Below are 21,585 nucleotides of genomic sequence, written 5' to 3'. Positions count from 1 at the left end.
ACTGTCTTAATTTTGTTGGACCCCAGGAAGAGTAGCTGCTGCTGTGGCAGCAGCTAATGGGGATCCTTAATAAATACAAATATAAATACAAACTTTTTCATACTGAACTGACGTGAACATTTCAAGACATGTTGAAACTTTCTGAAACAGGCACTAAGAAGTACACTTGACCCTGGTTTGTCCTCTCAGAACAGTTTTTGTACAGTTCAGTGGTGCTGTGCTGTCACTTGTCATTACATCAGGCATAGAGAGAGTGGGGGAAGAGAGACAGAGAGAAAGAGAGAGAGAGAGAGAGAGGGATGGATAAAAAAACAGACCTTACTCCCACTTCATCTAGCATGACCCCAGTAGTGAGAACACAACATTCATCAAAAGTTCACAGCACAGAGACATGTAGGTGTATTAGACACACACCTTCACAGTGATACACATGCTACATCTGCTAGACACCAGGACCCTGTCTCTGTAGGGAGTCATTTGTAGGTCAACACTACAACACTGTAAATCAGACGTGTCAAACATATGGCCCACAGGCCGAAGGGGGTCCAATCTGGCCCACGGGTGGTTTGAGTAAAAAATATATACAGTTGAAGTTGGAAGTTTACATACACTTAGGTTGGAGTCATTGAAACTAGTTTTTCAACCACTCCACAAATGTCTGGCAAATCGGTTAGGACATCTACTTTGTGCATGACACAAGTCATTTTTCCAACAATTGTTTACAGACAGATTATTTCACTGTATCACAATTCCAGTGGGTCAGAAGTTTACATACACTACGTTGACTGTGCCTTTAAACAGCTTGGAAAATTCCAGAAAACTATGTCATGGCTTTAGAAGCTTCTGATAGACTAATTGACATAATTTGAGTCAATTGGAGGTGTACCTGTGGATGTATTTCAAGGCCTACCTTCAAACTCAGTGCCTCTTTGCTTGACATCATGGGAAAATCTAAAGAAATCAGCCAAGACCTCAGAATGATTTTTTTTAGACCTCCACACGTCTGGTTCCTTCTTCGGAGCAATTTCCAAACGCCTGAAGGTACCACGTTCATCTGTACAAACAATAGTACATAAGTATAAACACCATGGGACCACGCAGGCATCATATCGCTCAGGAAGGAAACGCGTTCTGTCTCCTAGAAATAAACCTACTTTGGTGCGAAAAGTGCAAATCAATCCCAGAACAACAGCAAAGGACCTTGTGAACATGCTGGAGGAAACAGGTACAAAAGTATCTATATCCACAGTAAAACAAGCCCTATATCAACATAACCTGAAAGGCCGCTCAGCAAGGAAGAAGCCACTGCTCCAAAACCGCCATAAAAAAAGCCAGACTACGGTGTTGCAACTGCACATCGGGACAAAGATCGTACTTTTTGGAGAAATGTCCTCTGGTCTGATGAAACAAAAATAGAACTGTTTGGCAATAATGACCATCGTTATGTTTGGAGGAAAAGGGGGACACTTGCAAGCCGAAGAACACCATCCCAAACATGAAGCACGTGGATGGCAGCAACATGTTGTAGGGGTGCTTTGCTGCAGGAAGGACTGGTGCACTTCACATAATAGATTGCATCATGAGGCCTGAAAATGATGTGGATATATTGAAGCAACATCTCAAGACATCAGTCAGGAAGTTAAAGCTTGGTCGCAAATGGGTCTTCCAAATGGACATTGACCCCAAGCATACTTTCAAAGTTGTGGCAAAATGGCTTAAGGACAACGAAGTCACGATATTGGAGTGGCCATCACAAAGCCCTGACCTCAATCCTATAGAAAATTTGTGGGCAAAACTGAAAAAGTGCGTGCCAGCAAGGAGGCCTACAAACCTGACACAGTTACACCAGCTCTGTCAGGAGGAATGTGCCAAAGTTCACACAACTTATTATGGGAAGCTTGTGGAAGGCTACCCGAAACATTTGACCCAAGTTAAACAATTTAAAGGCAATGCTACCAAATACTAATTGAGTGTATGTAAACTTTGACGCACTTGGAATGTGAGGAAAGAAATAAAAGCAGAAATAAATCATTCTCTCTACTATTATTCTGGCATTTCACATTCTTAAAATAAAGTGGTGATCCTAACTGACCTAAGACAGGGAATTTTTACTCTGAATAAATGTCAGGAATTGTGAAAAACTGAGTTTAAATGTATTTGGCTAAGGTGTATGTAAACTTCCGGCTTCAACTGTATATATTAATGGATACATTTTTTTCCCTATATTCATACAGTTTCTTGACTGTCCAGCTCTCTAATAATTACTGTACCAAATTCTAAATAAGATGGCTAGAGGACTAGGAAATATAACACATTTTCAGTGCGGCCTTCCGGACATCATTGAAGACCGAATGCGGCCCCCGGGGGAAAATGAGTTCAACACCCCTGCTGTAAACTAATGAGCCAGTAAATTCCCCCAGTCCCTCGCTCTCTCTCTTCCTGCATCTGTTGCTCTCTATTTCTCTCTCCCTCTGATTCCTGCTGTGTAGCAAAAATGAGAAACAACTGAAGAGAAGACGGTACTGACTGAACTGTGTGTCAGATACAGCGACACCCCACTGATCAGTAGGACTGTGTGCTACAAAACATGCAATTCCCTCTCTTCTGTCCTTTCTTCTTCTCATCCTCTCTTATCTTCTTTATTCTCCTCTTTTACAGTTCATGTCTTCCTCTCCCTTGTCCTATATCTCTCGTTCACATGATACTTTCTTTCCATGTTAAGTTCTGTTCGTAGTTCGAACAGGTAAACAAACAATTTCCAAGATGTAAGAAATCTGTATGCATTTTTCACAAGAACACGTATTTCACACTTATATTTAACACATGTATGTGTGTGTACAGTAGTTTAATGAGGTCCCAGGAGAGCTAGGCTGTACTGTACCATAGGTAAACCATGGACAATCATACATCTAGTACAATTCAGACTAGCTTACCAACACACACAATTATCAACTACTTTGTCTTGTCCAGGCCTATCTAGAGGAAGCCCTATGAGGAATATCTCTCTCCCTCTCTCTCTCTCTCTCTCTCTCAATGACAAGATAAGGCAGAGATAGAGCTACGGGGTACAGTGCCATCCATCCCTTTGTGTTGTTGCTGACAGCTCTCAGGATTCCTCAATGAAACCTGGGACTCTGCGGATGTGTCTGGACATCCTACTGCAGACAGAAATGAATTAATGGTATTGAAGTGAGAAATAGTCTACTGCTATGAACTTTGGTGAGTTAATCTTATCAGACGAAACAGACTCTTTTCATCCGGGACCAACATGGCTACTTTCCCTGAGAACCTGTAACACGTCGGTGACTTCCAGAGCAGGTGTGAACATTCTGAGCACTGTAGGCTAACTATTACTGTTCTATAGACTAGCCTCCGAAATATACTGTAGGCTAACTATTACTGTGCTATAGACTAGCCTCCGAAATATACTGTAGGCTAACTATTACTGTGCTATAGACTAGCCTCCGAAATATACTGTAGGCTAACTATTACTGTTCTATAGACTAGCCTCCGAAATATACTGTAGGCTAACTAATACTGTTCTATAGACTAGCCTCCGAAATATACTGTAGGCTAACTATTACTGTTCTATAGACTAGCCTCCGAAATATACTGTAGACTAACTATTACTGTTCTATAGACTAGCCTCCGAAATATACTGTAGGCTAACTATTACTGTTCTATAGACTAGCCTCCGAAATATACTGTAGGCTAACTATTACTGTTCTATAGACTAGCCTCCGAAATATATTTCATTTACCCACATTTTTGGCAATCATGTATTAGCCCAAAATGAAACCATTAACATAATTGTATGAAATAATGTGTAGAATAGGCTACATGTGCATCTCTCTCACACACCTCTCCCTTACACATGCACACACGCAGGCACACAAGCCCAGATGTTGGCGATTAGCAGTTTCAAGCTTTCAGTCACTGTCGTCACAGGCTTAAGCCGTCAAAACTAAGAAAGTCTTCAAACATATCTAAGACAATTCAGAAGAATAAAAAAGTGTGGGAAAGTGTGGGGTCAGTTGCAAACACAGGCACATATTGCACATATTTTTTCCACTAATTGGTCTTTTGACCAATCACATCATATATTTTCAGAGCTGATCTGATTAGTGAAAAGACCAATTAGTGGGAAAAGTTCAGAATTGGGCTGCCTGTGTAAACACAGCCTTATATACAGGTGTAAGATCTTAATTTGATCACCATTTTGCATGAGAAGATCCCTGCAATTATAGTGTATATGAGGTTTAAAAATGCTTCTGAAGTTTGTCATTTCCACACTGAAATTTCAGACTTGATTTTCACTTACGACAAAATGTAACAACCCCTACAAAAATTCCCATTAAGTATAATCAACATAATTAAAATGTCCTGTTAATTAATGCAGGATTATTTTCCTACTAGAGCAAACTGGCTCACATTAAACTACATTTCCAACATGACGTTTATGAACACTTAGAAGAAAGCCTACAATAGACCTACATGAATGCGTTGGTATAAGAGTGTGTCCGGTGTTTTCGTGAAGCAGAATATTACATAACTTATGCGACAACAACAATGTAGACCTCACCAAGTTCTCCTGTCTGTCTCGCAGGAAATGTGTTTGTCTTTAGACACGTCTTTGTGGTCACTCAACGGAGACATTCCTCAGAAATTATTCAGAGGCTACTGTAGGTCTTTTCTAACATGATTTTTGAAATTACATATTTTTTTGCCTAACTGACAGTAGACAAGCCACCGGGCACCGGCGACAACGAGATAACTATTTGCTCAACTAAAGAACACATCGGTTTCAACGTGCATGCATTATAACCCAGTAGCATATTAGTGATATGTTTTCCTAAAATGTACAAAAGCTTATTGTTTAAGCAACTTGACCAGTAAGGTGCAATATGCAAGTAAAAGGTTTGGTAATGGTAATGATAGCCTAATAATAATGATTACAGATACCGGCTGCACATTATGCTGGCTATTGGACAGACTTCTGTGTCCAGTGTGTCGGACACTGCGTGTTGCGAGGTAGCATGCAAGGGTTGATGGAACTAACAACGATAGTATTGCCTGCTTGTCAACCTAATGCAAAGATAACTTCCAATGACAACAATATGCACGACGTGGGCATGAAAGCGTGCGTAAAGCTCCACTGAACATGACAAACCGTAGGCTATTCTTTACAATTCCTACCTCTACAGCCAGTAGCCTATAATGTTTTTGCATAGCCAAGGCTGGACTGACAAACTGTAGAACGATAAGCATTGGTGTCAAAAGATGTGCCTCTAAGAACCACGGCCATGTACGTCGGCAAGCATCATGCATACATTCTATTTCACCATGTTCTATTGTAAATCAATTTATCAAGAAATGTACATGGTCAACTTTTAAAGCCTGCCAATACGCCTAGCAAAGGACCATCCATGACTCTTCTGAGTCTTGCAATGTCTCTCTTCTACGATAGCAGCTTCTTGTGTGACTGCCCCGGACGCTCATGAACTTTCCCCATTACCGCGGTCCCCCCCTCTCCCCCTCCCACATGAATAAAACTTACTTTTCTCTGGCTTGGCTGTCGGACGGCACGTTGTTACTCTTGCCTTTGGCGTACATGCTTGCAGAGAGCTCCGATTGTCACGCACCTGTCAACCCATCACAACCTCCCTGGGTACAGCCCCGTCACCATGGTGACACAAGCAGCGTCGCTTACCATTGGCTATCCCGGTATTTGAGCACGCCCATTTTCTGTGGTAACCGCCAGTGACTGACAGTTGGCTAGCCACGCCCTTCCAAATACCCCCATCTCTTTCTCTGCCTCTCTCACTCTCTCTCTCTTTGCTTCTCTCTCCTCCTGCCTGCCTTGGCTGTGTGTGTGTTGGAAAGGTGCTGCCTGGCTCTCCCTGGCTCACACACATGAACATTTACACACAGAGAAGCACAAACTCACGCACCCTTACAGACAGACACACACACACACACACACACACACACACACACACACACACACACACACACACACACACACAGAGAGAGAGAGAAGAACTCAAGCATACACACTCTACTCTCTCTCTCTCTTTCTCATACACAATCTACACACACACACACACAAACATACAGACACACACACACACACACATCCGCACTCCCTCCCTCCATTCTCCTCCCTCAGTGCAAGGGGGGGATTTGAAACCGTCCAAATAGGATTTTAAACAACTGGCTGTTCCTTTTATAGACAATCACACCCTCTACCGACGCACAGACAGCGCATTGCGCAAACAACCCTCACAAATATGAGCTGGAATTATGGGTCTCTTACATAGCCAATGTTGAACTTGAGAATGGATGTAGAATGGGAAGAGAGGGGCAAACACAGGGTCAGTGGTTAGAGATAGACAACATTCTGTCCTGCTGTTGTATCCCCTCCTCAGGGAGAAAAGCATGTGTGAGCCAAACAATGTCAGACTAACAATGAAATGCATTATTCTCTCAATAGCTGAATAATTTGAATAATCCAACTTGGTGGGCTACTCATCTGATGTCTGTGTTGTTTTCAGTTCAATCCATGAAAGGCAATAAGCACAGATCACTGCACATTCTCAGATGCTTCAAGTCGACACCTTGTGAACTATTGTAACTGGGAACAACAGAAGTGGTGTGAAAAGAAACGATCCCAGATGTATTTGTTCATATGTCCCCTCTCATCAGTAGACTATCAATGGAGTTGCGTAATATACATATTACTATCTCTATCTGGGATTTAGACAGCACGGATCCTACTGTAGAGGCTCTAAAGTAAAATGAGCTATCCGGTCTGAAACCTATGTATTGTAGTATGTAGCCTATATACCTTGGAAGAGATGAAACGCTAAGTCATGCTGACCACAACTGACATCCAGGGTTCACTTCACTGTCATGGTGAAATGATTGTAAATCCACTGAGAGACAGAGATGGCTTTTGATTCAATGCCTCTGCAAATTTGGACCTAGTACTGTACTGTACATAACTGAAAAATATGAAGTGCTGCATCCCGATGGGTAGACTCTGGAGAAGGACTCCTCCTCTTGTGTTTGTGTGTGAGTATGTGTGTGTGTGTGCACCTGTATCTGTGCCTTTGTGTTTGTGTGTATGAATGTGTGTTATCAAGGGCACAGCACAGGGCAGCAGTGTTTACCCTTATGTAATGCTCCTGCGATGTGACCCAGTTGGAATGGATGCACACTGTCTGACTCTATCTGTCCTCTCTCTGCACCCTCTCTCTCTCTCTCTCTCTCTCTCTCTCTCTCTCTCTCTCTCTCTCTCTCTCTCTCTCTCTCTCTCTCTCTCTCTCTCTCTCTCTCTCTCTCTCTCTCTCTGTATCCCTCTCTCTCTCCCCTTTCTCTCTCTCTCTCTCTCTCTCTCTCTCTCTCTCTCTCTCTCTCTCTCTCTCTCTCTTTCTCTCTCTCTCTCTCTCTCTCTCTCTCTTTGTGCCCCTCCTCTCTGCAACCTCGGTCTCTCTCTCTCTCTCTCTCTCTCTCTCTCTCTCTCTCTCTCTCTCTCTCTCTCTCTCCCTCCCTCCCTCCCTCCCTCCCTCCCTCCCTCCCTCCCTCCCTCCCTCCCTCCCTCCCTCCAGTGAACCTCATCCCCCAGGAGAGAGACAGTGGTTCTATTTCAGACTAGCAGAACTTTCAGTTTTGGGATGAGCCCCTTGGGGGCCCATCGCCATGACAACGAATCACAGGCGACAACAGTGTGTTTGAGAAGATAGAGAGGAGGATAGGAGGTGTTAGGGAAAATGAGAAGGGGAGTGTGGAGTTCATATTATATAAAGACGTATTTGGAGAATAGACAGCAACAGTTCACAATATTTAAGGCATGAGTAAAGGGTATGCTTGTGCCAATGGTAAGGCACTTATGGGCATTTTCATGTAAAAGGGGCCATGAGCACCAACATGTGAAGTTCATAGGAGCATGTAAACTTGGGTGTCAAATGAAAACTGTCTATATTTTTGAGAAATTAAGGAATATATACATTTTTCAAGAATAATGTATATATACAATAATGTTGAAGTAAAGCCCCCTTCCAACTAATATCAACACTAACAGTATTTTGTTATTTGCCTTCTATAAGTTTAAGAAACATTTCCTTGTGCCAAAAACCCACATATCTTGAAGATATTTTCTAATTTCTCTCCCTCATGAGGAGGGAGGATAATGAAACTACACAGAAGTAACAATAAACATAGACCTAACAATTAGTTATAGTGTTTGTTTATGAATTATTAAGTGATTAAACTCGTAATTCGCTTACCAAATCGATAACGGAATTACTGCAATACACTTTACCCCTACCTACATGTACAAATTACCTCGACTAACTCGACTAACCTGTACCCCTGCACATTGACTCGGTACTGGTACCATTTGTAGCCTCATTATTGTTATTTTATTGTGTTACTTTTTTATTTTATTTTTTACTTTAGTTATTTAGTAAATATTTTCTTAAACCTGTTTTCTTAAAACTGCATTGTTATTTAAGGGCTTGTAAATCAGCATTTCAAAGTAAGGTCTACCTGTTATATTCGGCGCATGAGGCAAATAAAATTTGATTCGATTTTTGATTTGAATTGGCTACAATGGGAAATAATAGTAGTCACAAACCACAGTTAGGTCACCTGCTGCTGTCCTCCCCACAATTAGCATACTGTTATGTTCAGCTCATAACTTTTTAAAAATCTTTCTGTCATCTGGTGGTCAAAGCAAGACTGAAAACAGTCTGGACCACCCCTCACTCTCCCTCTCTCTCTCTGCCTCTCTCTCTCCAGTTGATGTCACCTCTCCCAGCTCTTACTGACATCTACAATGACACCTACCACCTACCCTCTTTCCATTTACTGTAGCCAGCATCATCACCCACTGAGCACTGCCCGACTCCAGACGTCCATGGCCGTTGAAAAGTTGTTGAAATTCAGTCAGTCCGCTCTTGCCGGACCAAATCTGAACCAAGCATAGACGTCTGTTTCACAAGTTCAGACAGCACAGTACAGTAGACCACAGTAGACAACAGTACAGTACAAAACAGTACAGTAAAATAAAGAAAATTAGAGTACAGTACTGTACAGTAGATTGCAGTACAGTAGAGCACACTAGAGTAGAGTACAGTATAATGTATTGTATTGTACTGTACTGTATGGAACATATCTACTTTACTCTACTCTAATGTACTGTACTATACTGTGCTGTACTGAGATTTCCAAACTTGTGAAACATAGATGTCTATGATTGGTTCATATTTGGTCTGGTACGGACCAAACAAATGTGGTCTTGTTTGGAAGCAGAGCTTATTACAATAATAGCCCGTGTGTAGAATAATACCCAAATATGCAAAAGAAGGACATTGCATATTTCTACCTTTGTGTACCTATTCAGGATACATTACCATGAAGCAGTGTTGTAGTAGGCTCTTCGAGACCGGTCTCGAGTTCGGTCTCGAGACCACACATTGAGTGCCTCAGTCTTGTCTGTGTCTGATACATACATTTTTTTTCTCCCACAGTGAGGACTCGTAATTTCCTCCCGAGACCAGCAGAGACCAGCGGAGTAAAAAACTCAATTATCAGCTTCCATTCAGTCAGCACATAAAAGAGCTTCGCCAGGCCAAATATATACACTCCTTTCTTGAAACATTCATATCTTATCGCCTATTGAAACCTGGGTTCCTATTTTACTCATAACATTACTGTCTTTTACTTTCACTGCAAAATATCTTCAAACTTTGTCCAAATTTCCTTTACTTGGTGGTATGGAAGAGTGGGGGAAATTGTTGGAAAGTTGTTCGCTCACTATTAGTAAGGGGAGACAGTGGGAAATTGTAACCGTCTTTCTATCTATTATAGACATGTTTGCGCAGTGGCGAACCTATTGGACCTAGGTCTTCAGTGTGTGACAGGCTACTACAGTGGAGAACCTATTGGACCTAGGTCTTCAGTGTGTGACAGGTTACTACAGTGGAGAACCTATTGGACCTAGGTCTTCAGTGTGTGACAGGCTACTACAGTGGAGAACCTATTGGACCTAGGTCTTCAGTGTGTGACAGGTTACTACAGTGGAGAACCTATTGGACCTAGGTCTTCGGTGTGTGACAGGTTACTACAGTGGCGAACCTATTGGACCTAGGTCTTCAGTGTGTGACAGGTTACTACAGTGGAGAACCTATTGGACCTAGGTCTTCAGTGTGTGACAGGTTACTACAGTGGTGAACCTATTGGACCTAGGTCTTCAGTGTGTGACAGGTTACTACAGTGGTGAACCTATTGGACCTAGGTCTTCAGTGTGTGTGACAGGCTACTCCAGTGGAGAACCTATTGGACCTAGGTCTTCAGTGTGTGACAGGTTACTACAGTGGAGAACCTATTGGACCTAGGTCTTCAGTGTGTGACAGGTTAGTACAGTGGTGAACCTATTGGACCTAGGTATTCAGTGTGTGACAGGCTACTACAGTGGTGAACCTATTGGACCTAGTTCTTCAGTGTGTGACAGGCTCTTGATGCTGAAAGGACAGCAACCGTAATACCAGCGCACTCATGTACAGTAGGAGAGTGCCATTTTTATAAAAGGGCCAGTGGTGTAGTGGAGGGTATACACAGGTATACGCCCTATACCCACTTTGTTTTTAGTGGGCATTGCCTATATTCACTTCTTAATCCATACTTATGCGTATCAAAGTAGTGTAGTGGAGGTACACAACTTATGAATGATGTAGTACAATAGAGAAATCATGCACAAAGTAACCAACACAACTCCAAAGCTCATGAAATATATTCACATGGGTACAGCACAATATCTTAGTTTCAGCAGAATATCATCTGCAGGCAGCAAGAGCACACAGTTCTCAACTGGTTGTTACATGGAGCAGCTCACAGAGAATGACATTGGTAGCCGGTAGGTAGGAAAGACTTTTCAAAGTATGATATCTACCAGTAAATGCTAACTAAGGCAACAAAGGGTATTCAAACCAGGCATTGAAAACGTTTGGTACTTAATCTTGGTTAATAGGCTATTTGCGATGCGCAGTTCAGTCATCATGAGCTATTTGCATGAACATTTTTAAAGGCTTTCCGAAAAAAAACTTCCCAATTACACTGAACGAAGATATAAATGAAACATGTTGGTCCCATGTTTCATGAGCTGAAATAAAAGATCCCAGAAGTTTTCCATAAGCACAAAAACCTTATTTCTCTCAAATGTTGTGCACAAATTTGTTTACATCCCTGTTAGTGAGTATTTCTCCTTTGCCAAGATAATCCATCCACCTGACAGGTGTGGCATATCAAGAAGCCACAGGAGGCTGCTGAGGGGAACGGCTCATAATAATGGCCGGAACGGAATTAAGGAATGGCATCAAGCACATGGAAATCATGTGCTTGATGTATTTGATACTTTTCCAACCAATTCCGCTCCAGCCATTACCGCGAGCCCATTCTCCCCAATTAAGGTGCCATAAGCCACCTCCAACGTCATTTTAGAGAATTTGGCAGTACGTCCAACCGGCCTCACAACCGCAGAACAAGTGTATGGCGTGGTGTGGGCGAGCGGTTTGCTGATGTAAACATTGTGAACAGAGTGCCCCATGGTGGCGGTGGGGTTATGGTATGGACAGGCATAAGCTACCGACAACGAACACAATTGCATTTTATCAATGGCAATTTGAATGCACAGAAATACCATGACGAGATCCTGAGGCCCATTGTGAGCCCATTGTTTTAAGGTATACAGTACCAGTCAAAGGTTTGGACACACCTACCTACTCATTCAAGTGTTTTTCTTTATTTTTACTATTCTCTGCATTGTAGAATAATAGTCAAGACATCAAAACTATGAAATAACACATATGGAATCATGTAGTAAATATATGTAATATTTGAGATTCTTCAAAGTAGAAACCCTTTGGCTTGATGACAGCTTTGCACACTCTTGGCATTCTCTCAAACAACTTCATGAGGTAGTCACCTGGAATTCATTTCAATTAACAGGTATGCCTTGTGGAATTTCTTTCCTTCTTAGTGCGTTTGAGCCAATCAGTTGTGTTGTGACAAGGTAGGGGTGGTACACAGAAGATATCCCTATTTGGTAAAAGACCCAGTCCATTATATGGCATTATAACAGCTCAAATAAACAAAGAAAAACAACAGTCCATCATTACTTTAAGACATGAAGGTCAGTCAATGCGTAACATATTAAGAACTTTGAAAGTTTCTTCAAGTGCAGTCGCAAAAAACATCAAGCACTATGATGAAACTGGCTCTCATGAGGACCGCCACAGGAAAGGATGACCCAGAGTTACCTCTGCTGCAGAGGTTGAGTTCATCAGAGTTACCAGTTACCAGAGTTACCTCAGCTGCAGAGGATGAGTTCATCAGAGTTACCAGCTACCAGAGTTACCTCTGCTGCAGAGGATGAGTTCATCAGAGTTACCAGCTACCAGAGTTACCTCGGCTGCAGAGGATGAGTTCATCAGAGTTACCAGCTACCAGAGTTACCTCGGCTGCAGAGGATAAGTTCATCAGAGTTACCAGTTACCAGAGTTACCTCGGCTGCAGAGGATAAGTTCATCAGAGTTACCAGCTTCAGAAATTGCAGCGGCAAAAAAATGCTTCACCGAGTTCAGACACATCTCAACGTCACTGTTCAGAGGAGACTGCATGAATCAGGCCTTCATGATCGAATTGATGCAAATAAATCACTTCTAAAGGACACCAATAAGAGGAAGAGGCTTGCTTGAGCCAAGACACACGAGCAATGGACATTAGACCGGTGGAAATCTGTCCTTTGGTATGATGAGTGCAAATTTGAGATTTGGTGTGTCTTTGTGAGATGTCTTTGTGAGATGCGGAGTAAGTGAGCGTATGATCTACGCATGCGTGGTTCCTAGTGGTGTGAAGTACTTAAGTAAAAATACTTTAAAGTACTACTTAAGTTGTTTTTTGGGGGTATCTGTACTTTACTTTACTATTTATACTTTTGACTTTTGACTTCTACTTTTACTTCACTAGATTCCCAAAGAAAATGATGTACTTTTTACTCCATATAATTTCCCTGACACCCAAAAGTACTCGTTACATGATGAATGCTTAGCAGGACAGAAAATGGTCCAATTCGCACACTTATCAAGAGAACATCCCTGGTCATCCCTACTGCCTCTGATCTGGCGGACTCACTAAACACAAATGCTTTGTTTGTAAATTATGTCTGAGTGTTGGAGTGGGACCCTGGCTATCCGTACATTTAAAAAAAGGGTGGCTACTTTGAATAATCTAAAATACAATTTGTTTAACATGTTTTTGGTTATACATGATTCCATATATGTTATTTCATAGTTTTGATGTCTTCACTATTATTCTACGATGTAGGAAATAGTAAAAATAAAGAAAAATCCTCCTCCCTTTTGACTGGTAATGTATGTGACCAAAATATACAAATCTGTATTCCCAGTCATGTGAAATCAATAGATTAGGGCCTAATCTTTTAAATGTAAATTCACTGATTTCCTCATGTGAACTGTAACTCAGTTATAAACGCATGTTGCATTTATATTTTTGTTCACTATAAATGTTGCCTGCAATACAGGACTACCTGACAAATTATGTAATGCTGTGGAGGGCATTTGTTTTGCTCAACTGAATTAAAAGGCAACTACACTCGCAAAAATATATTTTTTCTAATTTTCCCAGACCTCAAAAAAGGTATCCTAATGTGGTTTATGCATTGCTGTGGACTTGGAACATCACATTTTTGTCATTTTGTTTATTTAAAAAAGACTGATTTAGAAAATCTAAAAATCTAGGAAAACAGGATTTTCACCCAGGTTGCCTTCACATGAGACCCACTTCTCCAGGCACCACTACAGCACTGCATTGGACTGATGGAAATACAGCAGTCCGTTCACTCGGACAGAATAAGCCAGTAGGTCCCAATCAGAAGAATACAAAAACACAAGCATTAAGCATTTCCCAATCGAAATGTACAACTATTACTTCTCATTGCAAAAAAAAACGTTTCACGTTTAGCACACAAAGTAACCGGTGATCTAAATTTTAAATGCAACACATTTTCACACACATATAAGTTATTTTCAAAGAGATGTTGTTGATCCATCCTCAGTTTTCTCCTATCGCAGCCATTAGTCTGTAACTGTTTTAAAGTCACCATTGACCTCATGGTGAAATCCCTGAGTGACATCCTCCCTGGAAATGTGTCATTATTTCATAGTTTTGATGTCTTCACAATTATTCTACAATGTAGAAAATAGTCCAAATAAAGAAAAACATTTGAATGAGAAGGTGTTCTAAAACCTTTGACCGGTAGTGTATATTGTGCCTTCAGAAAGTATTCACACCCCTTTACTTTTCCCCCACATTTTGTTGTGTTACAGCCTGAATTTAAAATGGATTCAATTGCGATATTTTGTCACAGGCCTACACACAATACCCCATGAAGTCAAAGTGGAATTATGCTTTTCAATTTTTTTTAAACAAACAGTACGCACCTGAAGCTGAAATGTCTTAAGTCAATAAGTATTCAACCCCTTTGTTATGGCAAGCCTAAATAAGTTCAAGAGTACAAATTGGTTTAACAAGTCACATGACAAGTTGCATACTCTGTGTACAATAACAGTGTTTCATATGATTTTTGAATGACTACTTCATCTCTGTACCCTATACAGTGCCTTCGCAAAGGATTCAGACCTCTTGACTTTTTCCACATTTTGTTATGTTACAGCCTTATTCTAAAATGGATTAAAAAAATTCTATCCTCAGCGATCTACACACAATTGCTTTCCTTCTTAATGCGTTTGGGCCAATCACACCACCACCTTGTCACAATACAACTGATTGGCCCAAACGCATTAAGAAGGCACACATGTTAATTGAAATGCATTCCAGGTGAAGCTAGTTGAGAGAATAACAAGAGTGTGCAAAGCTGTCATCAAAGCAAAGGGTGGCTATTTGAAGAATCTCAAATCTCAAATATATTTGGAGTTGTTTAACACTCTTTTGGTTAGTACATGATTCCACATGTATTATTTCATAGTTTTGATATCTTCACTATTATTCTACAATGTAGAAAATAGTCAAAAATAAAGAAAAAGCCTTGAGTAGGTGTTCTAAAACTTTTGACAGGTAGTGTATATACAGTATTTAGCTGGTAGCCTATTTGATTACATTGGAATTCGGACTTCTCGCTGTCAGGGCTATCCGTCTCATCACTCATAGGCTTACCAGTGTTAACAGAAGGGAGGAGAAGGGGGGCCGGCACTCTCACTAGAGGAACTGGCACTCTCAGTGGAGGAACTGTCGCTATTCTCAAGGGTAGAAAGAAGAGGAGGAGAAATGCCACTGTCATTGCCTTGCCCAGGCTGTGAAGTCTCTGACTGTCGGGACTGGGAGGCAGCTAATGCTGCTGCATAAGTAGGCCTACTAGCTTCCACCTGCAACGTTTCGTCAGTCGATGAGGTGGTAGCTTTGTTTGGTAATTTGGCATTTGATCAGATAAAGCTTTATTGCAGCGTTTTTGTACACCACTTGGTCTTGCCTTTTGTTTATCCATCTTTAACAACGCACTCACTATCCGAGTCTGACCTGATTCACCTAACTTTTCTGAACTTGAGAGACATTTAGGTGAGGAGGCTGAGGCATGGCAACTATATTGTCTGTCTGAGTCACCTAATAATTTAAGTTTGTATGATTTTTTGTATAAATCATTTTTACAATAACCCTCCTTTTTAATTTTCACATGTAGCAAGCAAAGTGTTTGTGTTGTCCAATGTGGAAATTATAAAGGACTGTTACTGTCAGAATTATTGATTACATATACATTTTCTACAATTTAGACATAGGTGTGAGATGCCAGACGCATGGGCCCCTAGAGCTCAATGCCCCCTGCGGGGTCTGCGGGGGTTTCCGCTACGCCAGTGGATTTGGTGGAGTCAAGACAGGACCTCAGCATTTTCTCCCCCCTCTGTGGTTAGTTGGTACAGCCTATCCCAGCTCCCCGATAGATAACCTATGGCAGCAAGCAACAAGTTTGTTTTACTAGCGTGAGTCTCCCTCTGTGCCACACACAGAGACTGTCATGCAAACAAGTCTCCAACAACTTTTGTATTTCAACTGTCTGGATATCCTGAAAAAATATAGAGTGAAATAATAAAAAATGCCCATCCCTGGTGTGTGTGTGTGTGTGTGTGTGTGTGTGTGTGTGTGTGTGTGTGTGTGTGTGTGTGTGTGTGTGTGTGTGTGTGTGTGTCAGTGACACATTACTGCTATCACAACAGATTGAGGGCAGTCAGAAAGGAGATACAGAAAGTGGGAAGGAGATATAGAGAGATATACCGTAAATAAAGAAGGAGCGATAGAGAGATATGGTATAAAATAAGGAGGGAGAGATAGAGAGATATACTGTAAATAAGAAGGGAGAGATAGAGAGATATACTGTAAATAAGGAGGGAGAGATAGAGAGATATACTGTAAATAAGGAGGGAGAGAGAGATATACTGTAAATAAGGAGGGAGAGATAGAGAGATATTGTCACACCCTGATCAGTTTCGCCTGTCCTCGATTTTGCCTCCACCCCCTCCAGGTGTCGCTTGTTTTCCCCAGTGTATTTATCCCTGTGTTTCCTGTCTCTCTGTGCCAGTTCGTCTTGTATGTTCCAAGTCAACCAGTGTTTTTTCCCGTACGCCTGCCTTTGCTATTCTCTTTTTTCTAGTCCTCCCAGTTTTGACTCTTGCCTGTTCTGGACTCTGTACCCGCCTGCCTGACCAATCTGCCTGACTTGACCACAAGCCTTTCTGCCACTCTGTACCTCCTGGACTCTGATCTGTTTTTGACCTTTTGCCTGTCCACAACCATTCTATTGTCTACTCCTTTTGGATTATTTAACATGGTAAGACTCCAACCATCTGCCTCCTGTGTCTGCATCTGGGTCTCGACTTGTGTCATTATAGTACGAACTGGCCATGACAGACCCAGCAGACTTGGACCAGCTCTGCCACACTGTCTCCCTGCAGGGAGCCCCCATTAGGATACATGAGTTGTTGCAGGGCCTTTTGGAAGGGCTCAGTTCCTTGACGGAATGCCACGACCATGGGTTAAAGGCTATTATGGAGCAAATCAGGGAGTTAGCTCAGAGGCTCGCCTGCCACCTCTGGAAAACCCCAATTATCCAGCAATCCCCCCCCCCTCTGTGGTTAGTTGGTACAGCCTATCCCGGCTCCCCAAGAACCACGCTTACCTCCTCTTGGGCAATATTCGGGGAATCCTGTTGCCTGCCAGGGTTTTCTTTCTCAGTGCTCGCTTATTTTTGAGCTACAGCCATCTTCGTTTCCTTCAGACCGATCGAAGATAGAGTATATAGAGTATATCATTACGCTAATGTCAGGAAGGGCACTCTCCTGGGCTATAGCAGTTTGGGAGCAACAATCTGCCATTTGTAGTCATCTGGAGAAATTTATGGCAGAGGTCAGAAAGGAATTTGAGTCTCCGGTACCTGGGAGAAAGGTTGGTCAGTAAATTTCTTGACCTACGTCAAAACTCCCGTAGTGTGGCAGACTACACAATTGATTTTCACACATTGGCCACTGAGAGTGCCTGGAATCCGGAGTCTCTTTTCGATACTTTTCTGCACAGATTATCTGAGGATGTAAAGGATGAGCTAGCTGCTCGGGAATTATCGGTGGACCTCAACTCCCTTATCGCCCAAACCATCAAAATCAATGGACACCTAAGGGAACGTAGTGAGAGGAGGTCTGGTCTCAGGCGCACTCGTGCACCCGATATGGCTCATTCACCTTCGATGTAATCCGGAACTTTCTGAGGACAGCTTTTCCGAGAGGATTTGAAGCCACCCGAGCACTCTCGTGAATCTACAATGGGTGAGCTGGATACTCCTGAGACTATGCAGTTGGGAAGAGCTAGGTTGTCAGTTGGGGAATGCTCACGGAGGATGAACAGTAACTGTGGTCTGTACTGTGGAGGGGCAGGACATTTTATGACATTTAGCTACCTGTCATATTAGGAAACCCTTGTCTCTAGTGGGTACCAGCACTATGGTGAGTCAGACCGGGAGTTCCCTAATTCCCATCACCCGCACACCCTTTGTTGTGCTTGTGCTGTGGGGAGACCAATCCAAGTCCCTCCGAGTGCTCATTGACTCTGGGGCAGATAAATGTCTTATGGATGCCACTATTGCTTCGGAGCATGGTATTCTCACTCAGCCTCTCTCTGTTCCCATGGATGCTAGGGCACTTGACGGCCGCTCTGTAAGGGAAGTCACCCATAGTACTGTGCCCGTTCAATTACGTGTTTCTGGTAACCACAGTGAGACATACTGTTCCTCCTCATTGCATCTCCCCATGTTCCAGGCATTTTGGGATTTTCCTGGCTACAAAATCATAATTCTGTAATTGACTGGAGCACAAGTTCCATCCTGGGTTGGAGCCCATTTTGCCATTCCCACTGCCTTCAAGAAGCACAGCCTTCCCCAAGTCATCTTCCTCAGGATGTTAGCAAGACTGTGGATGTCTCTGCCGTTCCCACTGAGTACCATGGCCTCCTGGTCTTCAGTAAGGCACGTGCTACTTCCCTTCCCCCGCACCGTCCTTATGACTGTGCCATTGATCTTATCCCAGGCACTACACCACCTTAGGGTCGGTTCTATTCTCTGTCCGGACCAGAGACCAAAGCTATGGAGGAGTACATACGTAGAGGAGTCTGGGACCGTCCGTCCATCTGCATCTCCTGCCGGCGCAGGGTTTTTCTTTGTGGAGAAGAAGGACAAGACCCTGCGTCCGTGCATTGACTACTGGGAACTTAACAACATTACTGTCAAGAATCGTTAACCACCTACCTCTCCTCTGCGTTTGAACCTCTCCAAGGGGCCACCATATTTTCCAGGTTGGACCTTCAAAATGCCTACCACCTGGTTCAGATATGCGAGGGTGATGAGTGGAAGACAGCCTTCAATATAGCCAGTGGACGTTATGAGAACCAGGTCATGCCATTTGGACTCACCAACTGTTTTCCAGGCTTTTGTCAATGATGTGCTTTGGGACATGCTAAACCGGTTTGTGTTTGTGTACCTTACCTGTTTTTTCCCCCGATCTGCACAAGAACATGAACTTCCTGTCAGACAGGTCCTTCAGCACCTCCTGGAGAACCAACTGTTCGTGAAAGCCGAGAAGTGTGAGCTCCACCGCTCTACAATCACCTTTCTGGGATATGTCATTGCTGAGGGCAATGTTCAGATGGATCCTGGAAAGGTGAAAACAGTGGTGGATTGGCCTCAACCAATGTCCAGGGTGCAGTTGAAACGGTTTCTTGGTTTTACAAACTTCTACTGCTGTTTCCATTTGGGACTACAGCACCCTGGCGGTCCCCCTCTCAGCACTCACCTCTCACAAGGTACCGTTCAAATGGTCTCCAGCTGTCGACAAAGCCTTTGTGGACCTGAAGCATCGGTTCACAACAGCATCCATCCTCTTCTATCTAGACCCCTCGCATCAATTTGTGGTGGAAGTTGATGCTTCGGATGTTGGAGTGAGGGCCATCCTGTACCGGCGATCTGCCCAGGACCAAAAGCTTCATCCCTGTGCCTTCCTGTCCCATTGTCTCAATCCTGCAGAGAGGAACTACAATGTAGACAACCGAGAACTCCTGCCAGTTAAGATGGCGTTGGAAGAGTGGAGGTACTTGCTGGAAGGAGCAGAACAGCCATTCTTGGTCTGGACCAACCATAAAAACATAGAATATCTCCGTACAGCCAAGCGCCTCAACTCCAGGCAGGCCCAGTGGGCCCTCCTGTTTACCAGATTCAACTTCACCATTTCCTACCACCTAGGGTCAAAAAATGTGAAGCCTGACACTCTCTCCCACCTATACAGTTCCTCTGCCACACCCTCGATCTCCGTAACCATTCTCCCTATCTCATGCCTTGCTGCCACTGTGGATTAGGGTATTGAGAACCTGGTTTGCGAGGCACAACGTTCAAGCCTGGACCATAAGGGGGCCCGGCTAACCGGCTGTTTGTCCCTAACCCAGTCCGGTCCTGGGTCCTGGGCTCATTCCTCCAGGCTGACCTGTCATCCAGGGTTCATACACAAGCCTTCCTCTGACAACATTTCTGGTGGCCCACCATGGTTCCTGACATCTCTGCCTTCTTCGCCGCATGCACAGTGTGTGCTCAGAACAAGACTCCACGACAAGCTCCTTCTGGCCTCCTTCAGCCTCTACCGGATCTCCGGCTCTCTCTCTGCAGCGGGATCAACAGGCGCCTTGCCTCAGCCAGCTCGCCAGGTGGCGCCCCTAGAGGGGGGGGGGGGGGGGTACTGTCCCGACTGCTTCCGCTCTCCCCCCTCCTGGCACTTGAGGGCGCCAGGCTGCCCTGCATCACACACTCATATCATCCATTACGCACAGCTGCCTTCTCTCGTCATGCGCATCAGCGATATTAGACTCACCTGGACTCACTCATCATCTGTTATTTCCTCCCCTATATTTGTCAGTTCCCATGCTCTGTTCCCCGCTGCTGCATTAATTGTTTTTGTCTGTATTACTCATTTGCTGATGCTGTTTCTGTCTGGTTACATGTCCGTTCCTTATTAAATGTTTGACTCCCTGTACCTGCTTCGTCTCTCCAGCGTCATCCATGTGACACCGCTCAGCAAGGAAGAAGCCACTGCTTCAAAACCTCCATAAACAAGCCAGACTACAGTTTGCAACTGCACATGGGGACAAAGATCATACTTTTTGGAGAAATGTCCTCTGGTCCAATGAAACAAAAATAGTTTGGCCATAATGACCATCGTTATGTTTGGAGGAAAAAGGGGGAGGCTTGCAAGCCGAAGAACAACATCCCAACCGTGAAGCACAGGGGTGGCAGCATCATGTTGTGGGGGTGCATGGCTGCAGGAGGGACTGGTGCACTTCACAAAATAGATGGCATCATAAGGGAGAAGAATTGTGGAAATATTGAAGCAACCTCTCAAGACATCAGTCAGGAAGTTAAAGCTTGGTCACAAATGGGTCTTCCAAATGGACAATGACTCCAAGCATACTTCCAAAGTTGTGGCAAAATGGCTTAAGGACAACAAAGTCAAGGTATTAGAGTGGCCATCACAAAGCCTTGACCTCAATCCCATACGAAATTTGTTGGCAGAACTGAAAAAGCCTGTGCGAGTTAGGAGGCCTACAAACCTGACTCAGTTACACCAGCTCTGTCAGGAGGAATGGGCCAAAATTCAAGCTTGTGATTGGCTACCCGAAATTCAAGCTTGTGATTGGCTACCCGAAACTTTTGACCCAAGTTAAACGATTTAAAGGCAATGCTACCAAATACTAATTGAGTGTATGTAAACTTCTGACCAACTGGGAATGTGATGAAAGAAATAAAAGCTGAAATAAATCGTTCTCTCTACTATTATTCTGACATTTCATATTCTTAAAATCAAGTGATCCTAACTGACCTAAAACAGGAATTTTTACAATGTCAGGAATTGTGAAAAACTGAGTTGAAATGTATTTGGCTAAGGTGTATATAAACTTCTGACATCAACT

General features: G+C 43.2%; 1 protein-coding gene across 1 annotated transcript in view; it reads right to left on the bottom strand.

The window, feature by feature from the left end:
• LOC109896022 (single-stranded DNA-binding protein 2) overlaps positions 1-5,855 on the bottom strand; it is a 121,818-nt gene extending 115,963 nt beyond the window's left edge. The window contains exon 1 of the mRNA XM_020490211.2: positions 5,558-5,855. Coding sequence (XP_020345800.1) covers positions 5,558-5,613 — 56 coding nt within the window. The 5' untranslated portion in view covers positions 5,614-5,855. The remainder of the gene's footprint in view (positions 1-5,557) is intronic.
• Between the last annotated feature and the right edge of the window lie 15,730 nt (positions 5,856-21,585).

This window comes from Oncorhynchus kisutch, linkage group LG8, assembly GCF_002021735.2.
Source record: "Oncorhynchus kisutch isolate 150728-3 linkage group LG8, Okis_V2, whole genome shotgun sequence".
Lineage (NCBI taxonomy): Eukaryota > Metazoa > Chordata > Actinopteri > Salmoniformes > Salmonidae > Oncorhynchus > Oncorhynchus kisutch.
Note: the sequence above shows the minus strand (reverse complement) of the source record. Positions and strands in the feature narration are given on the sequence as shown.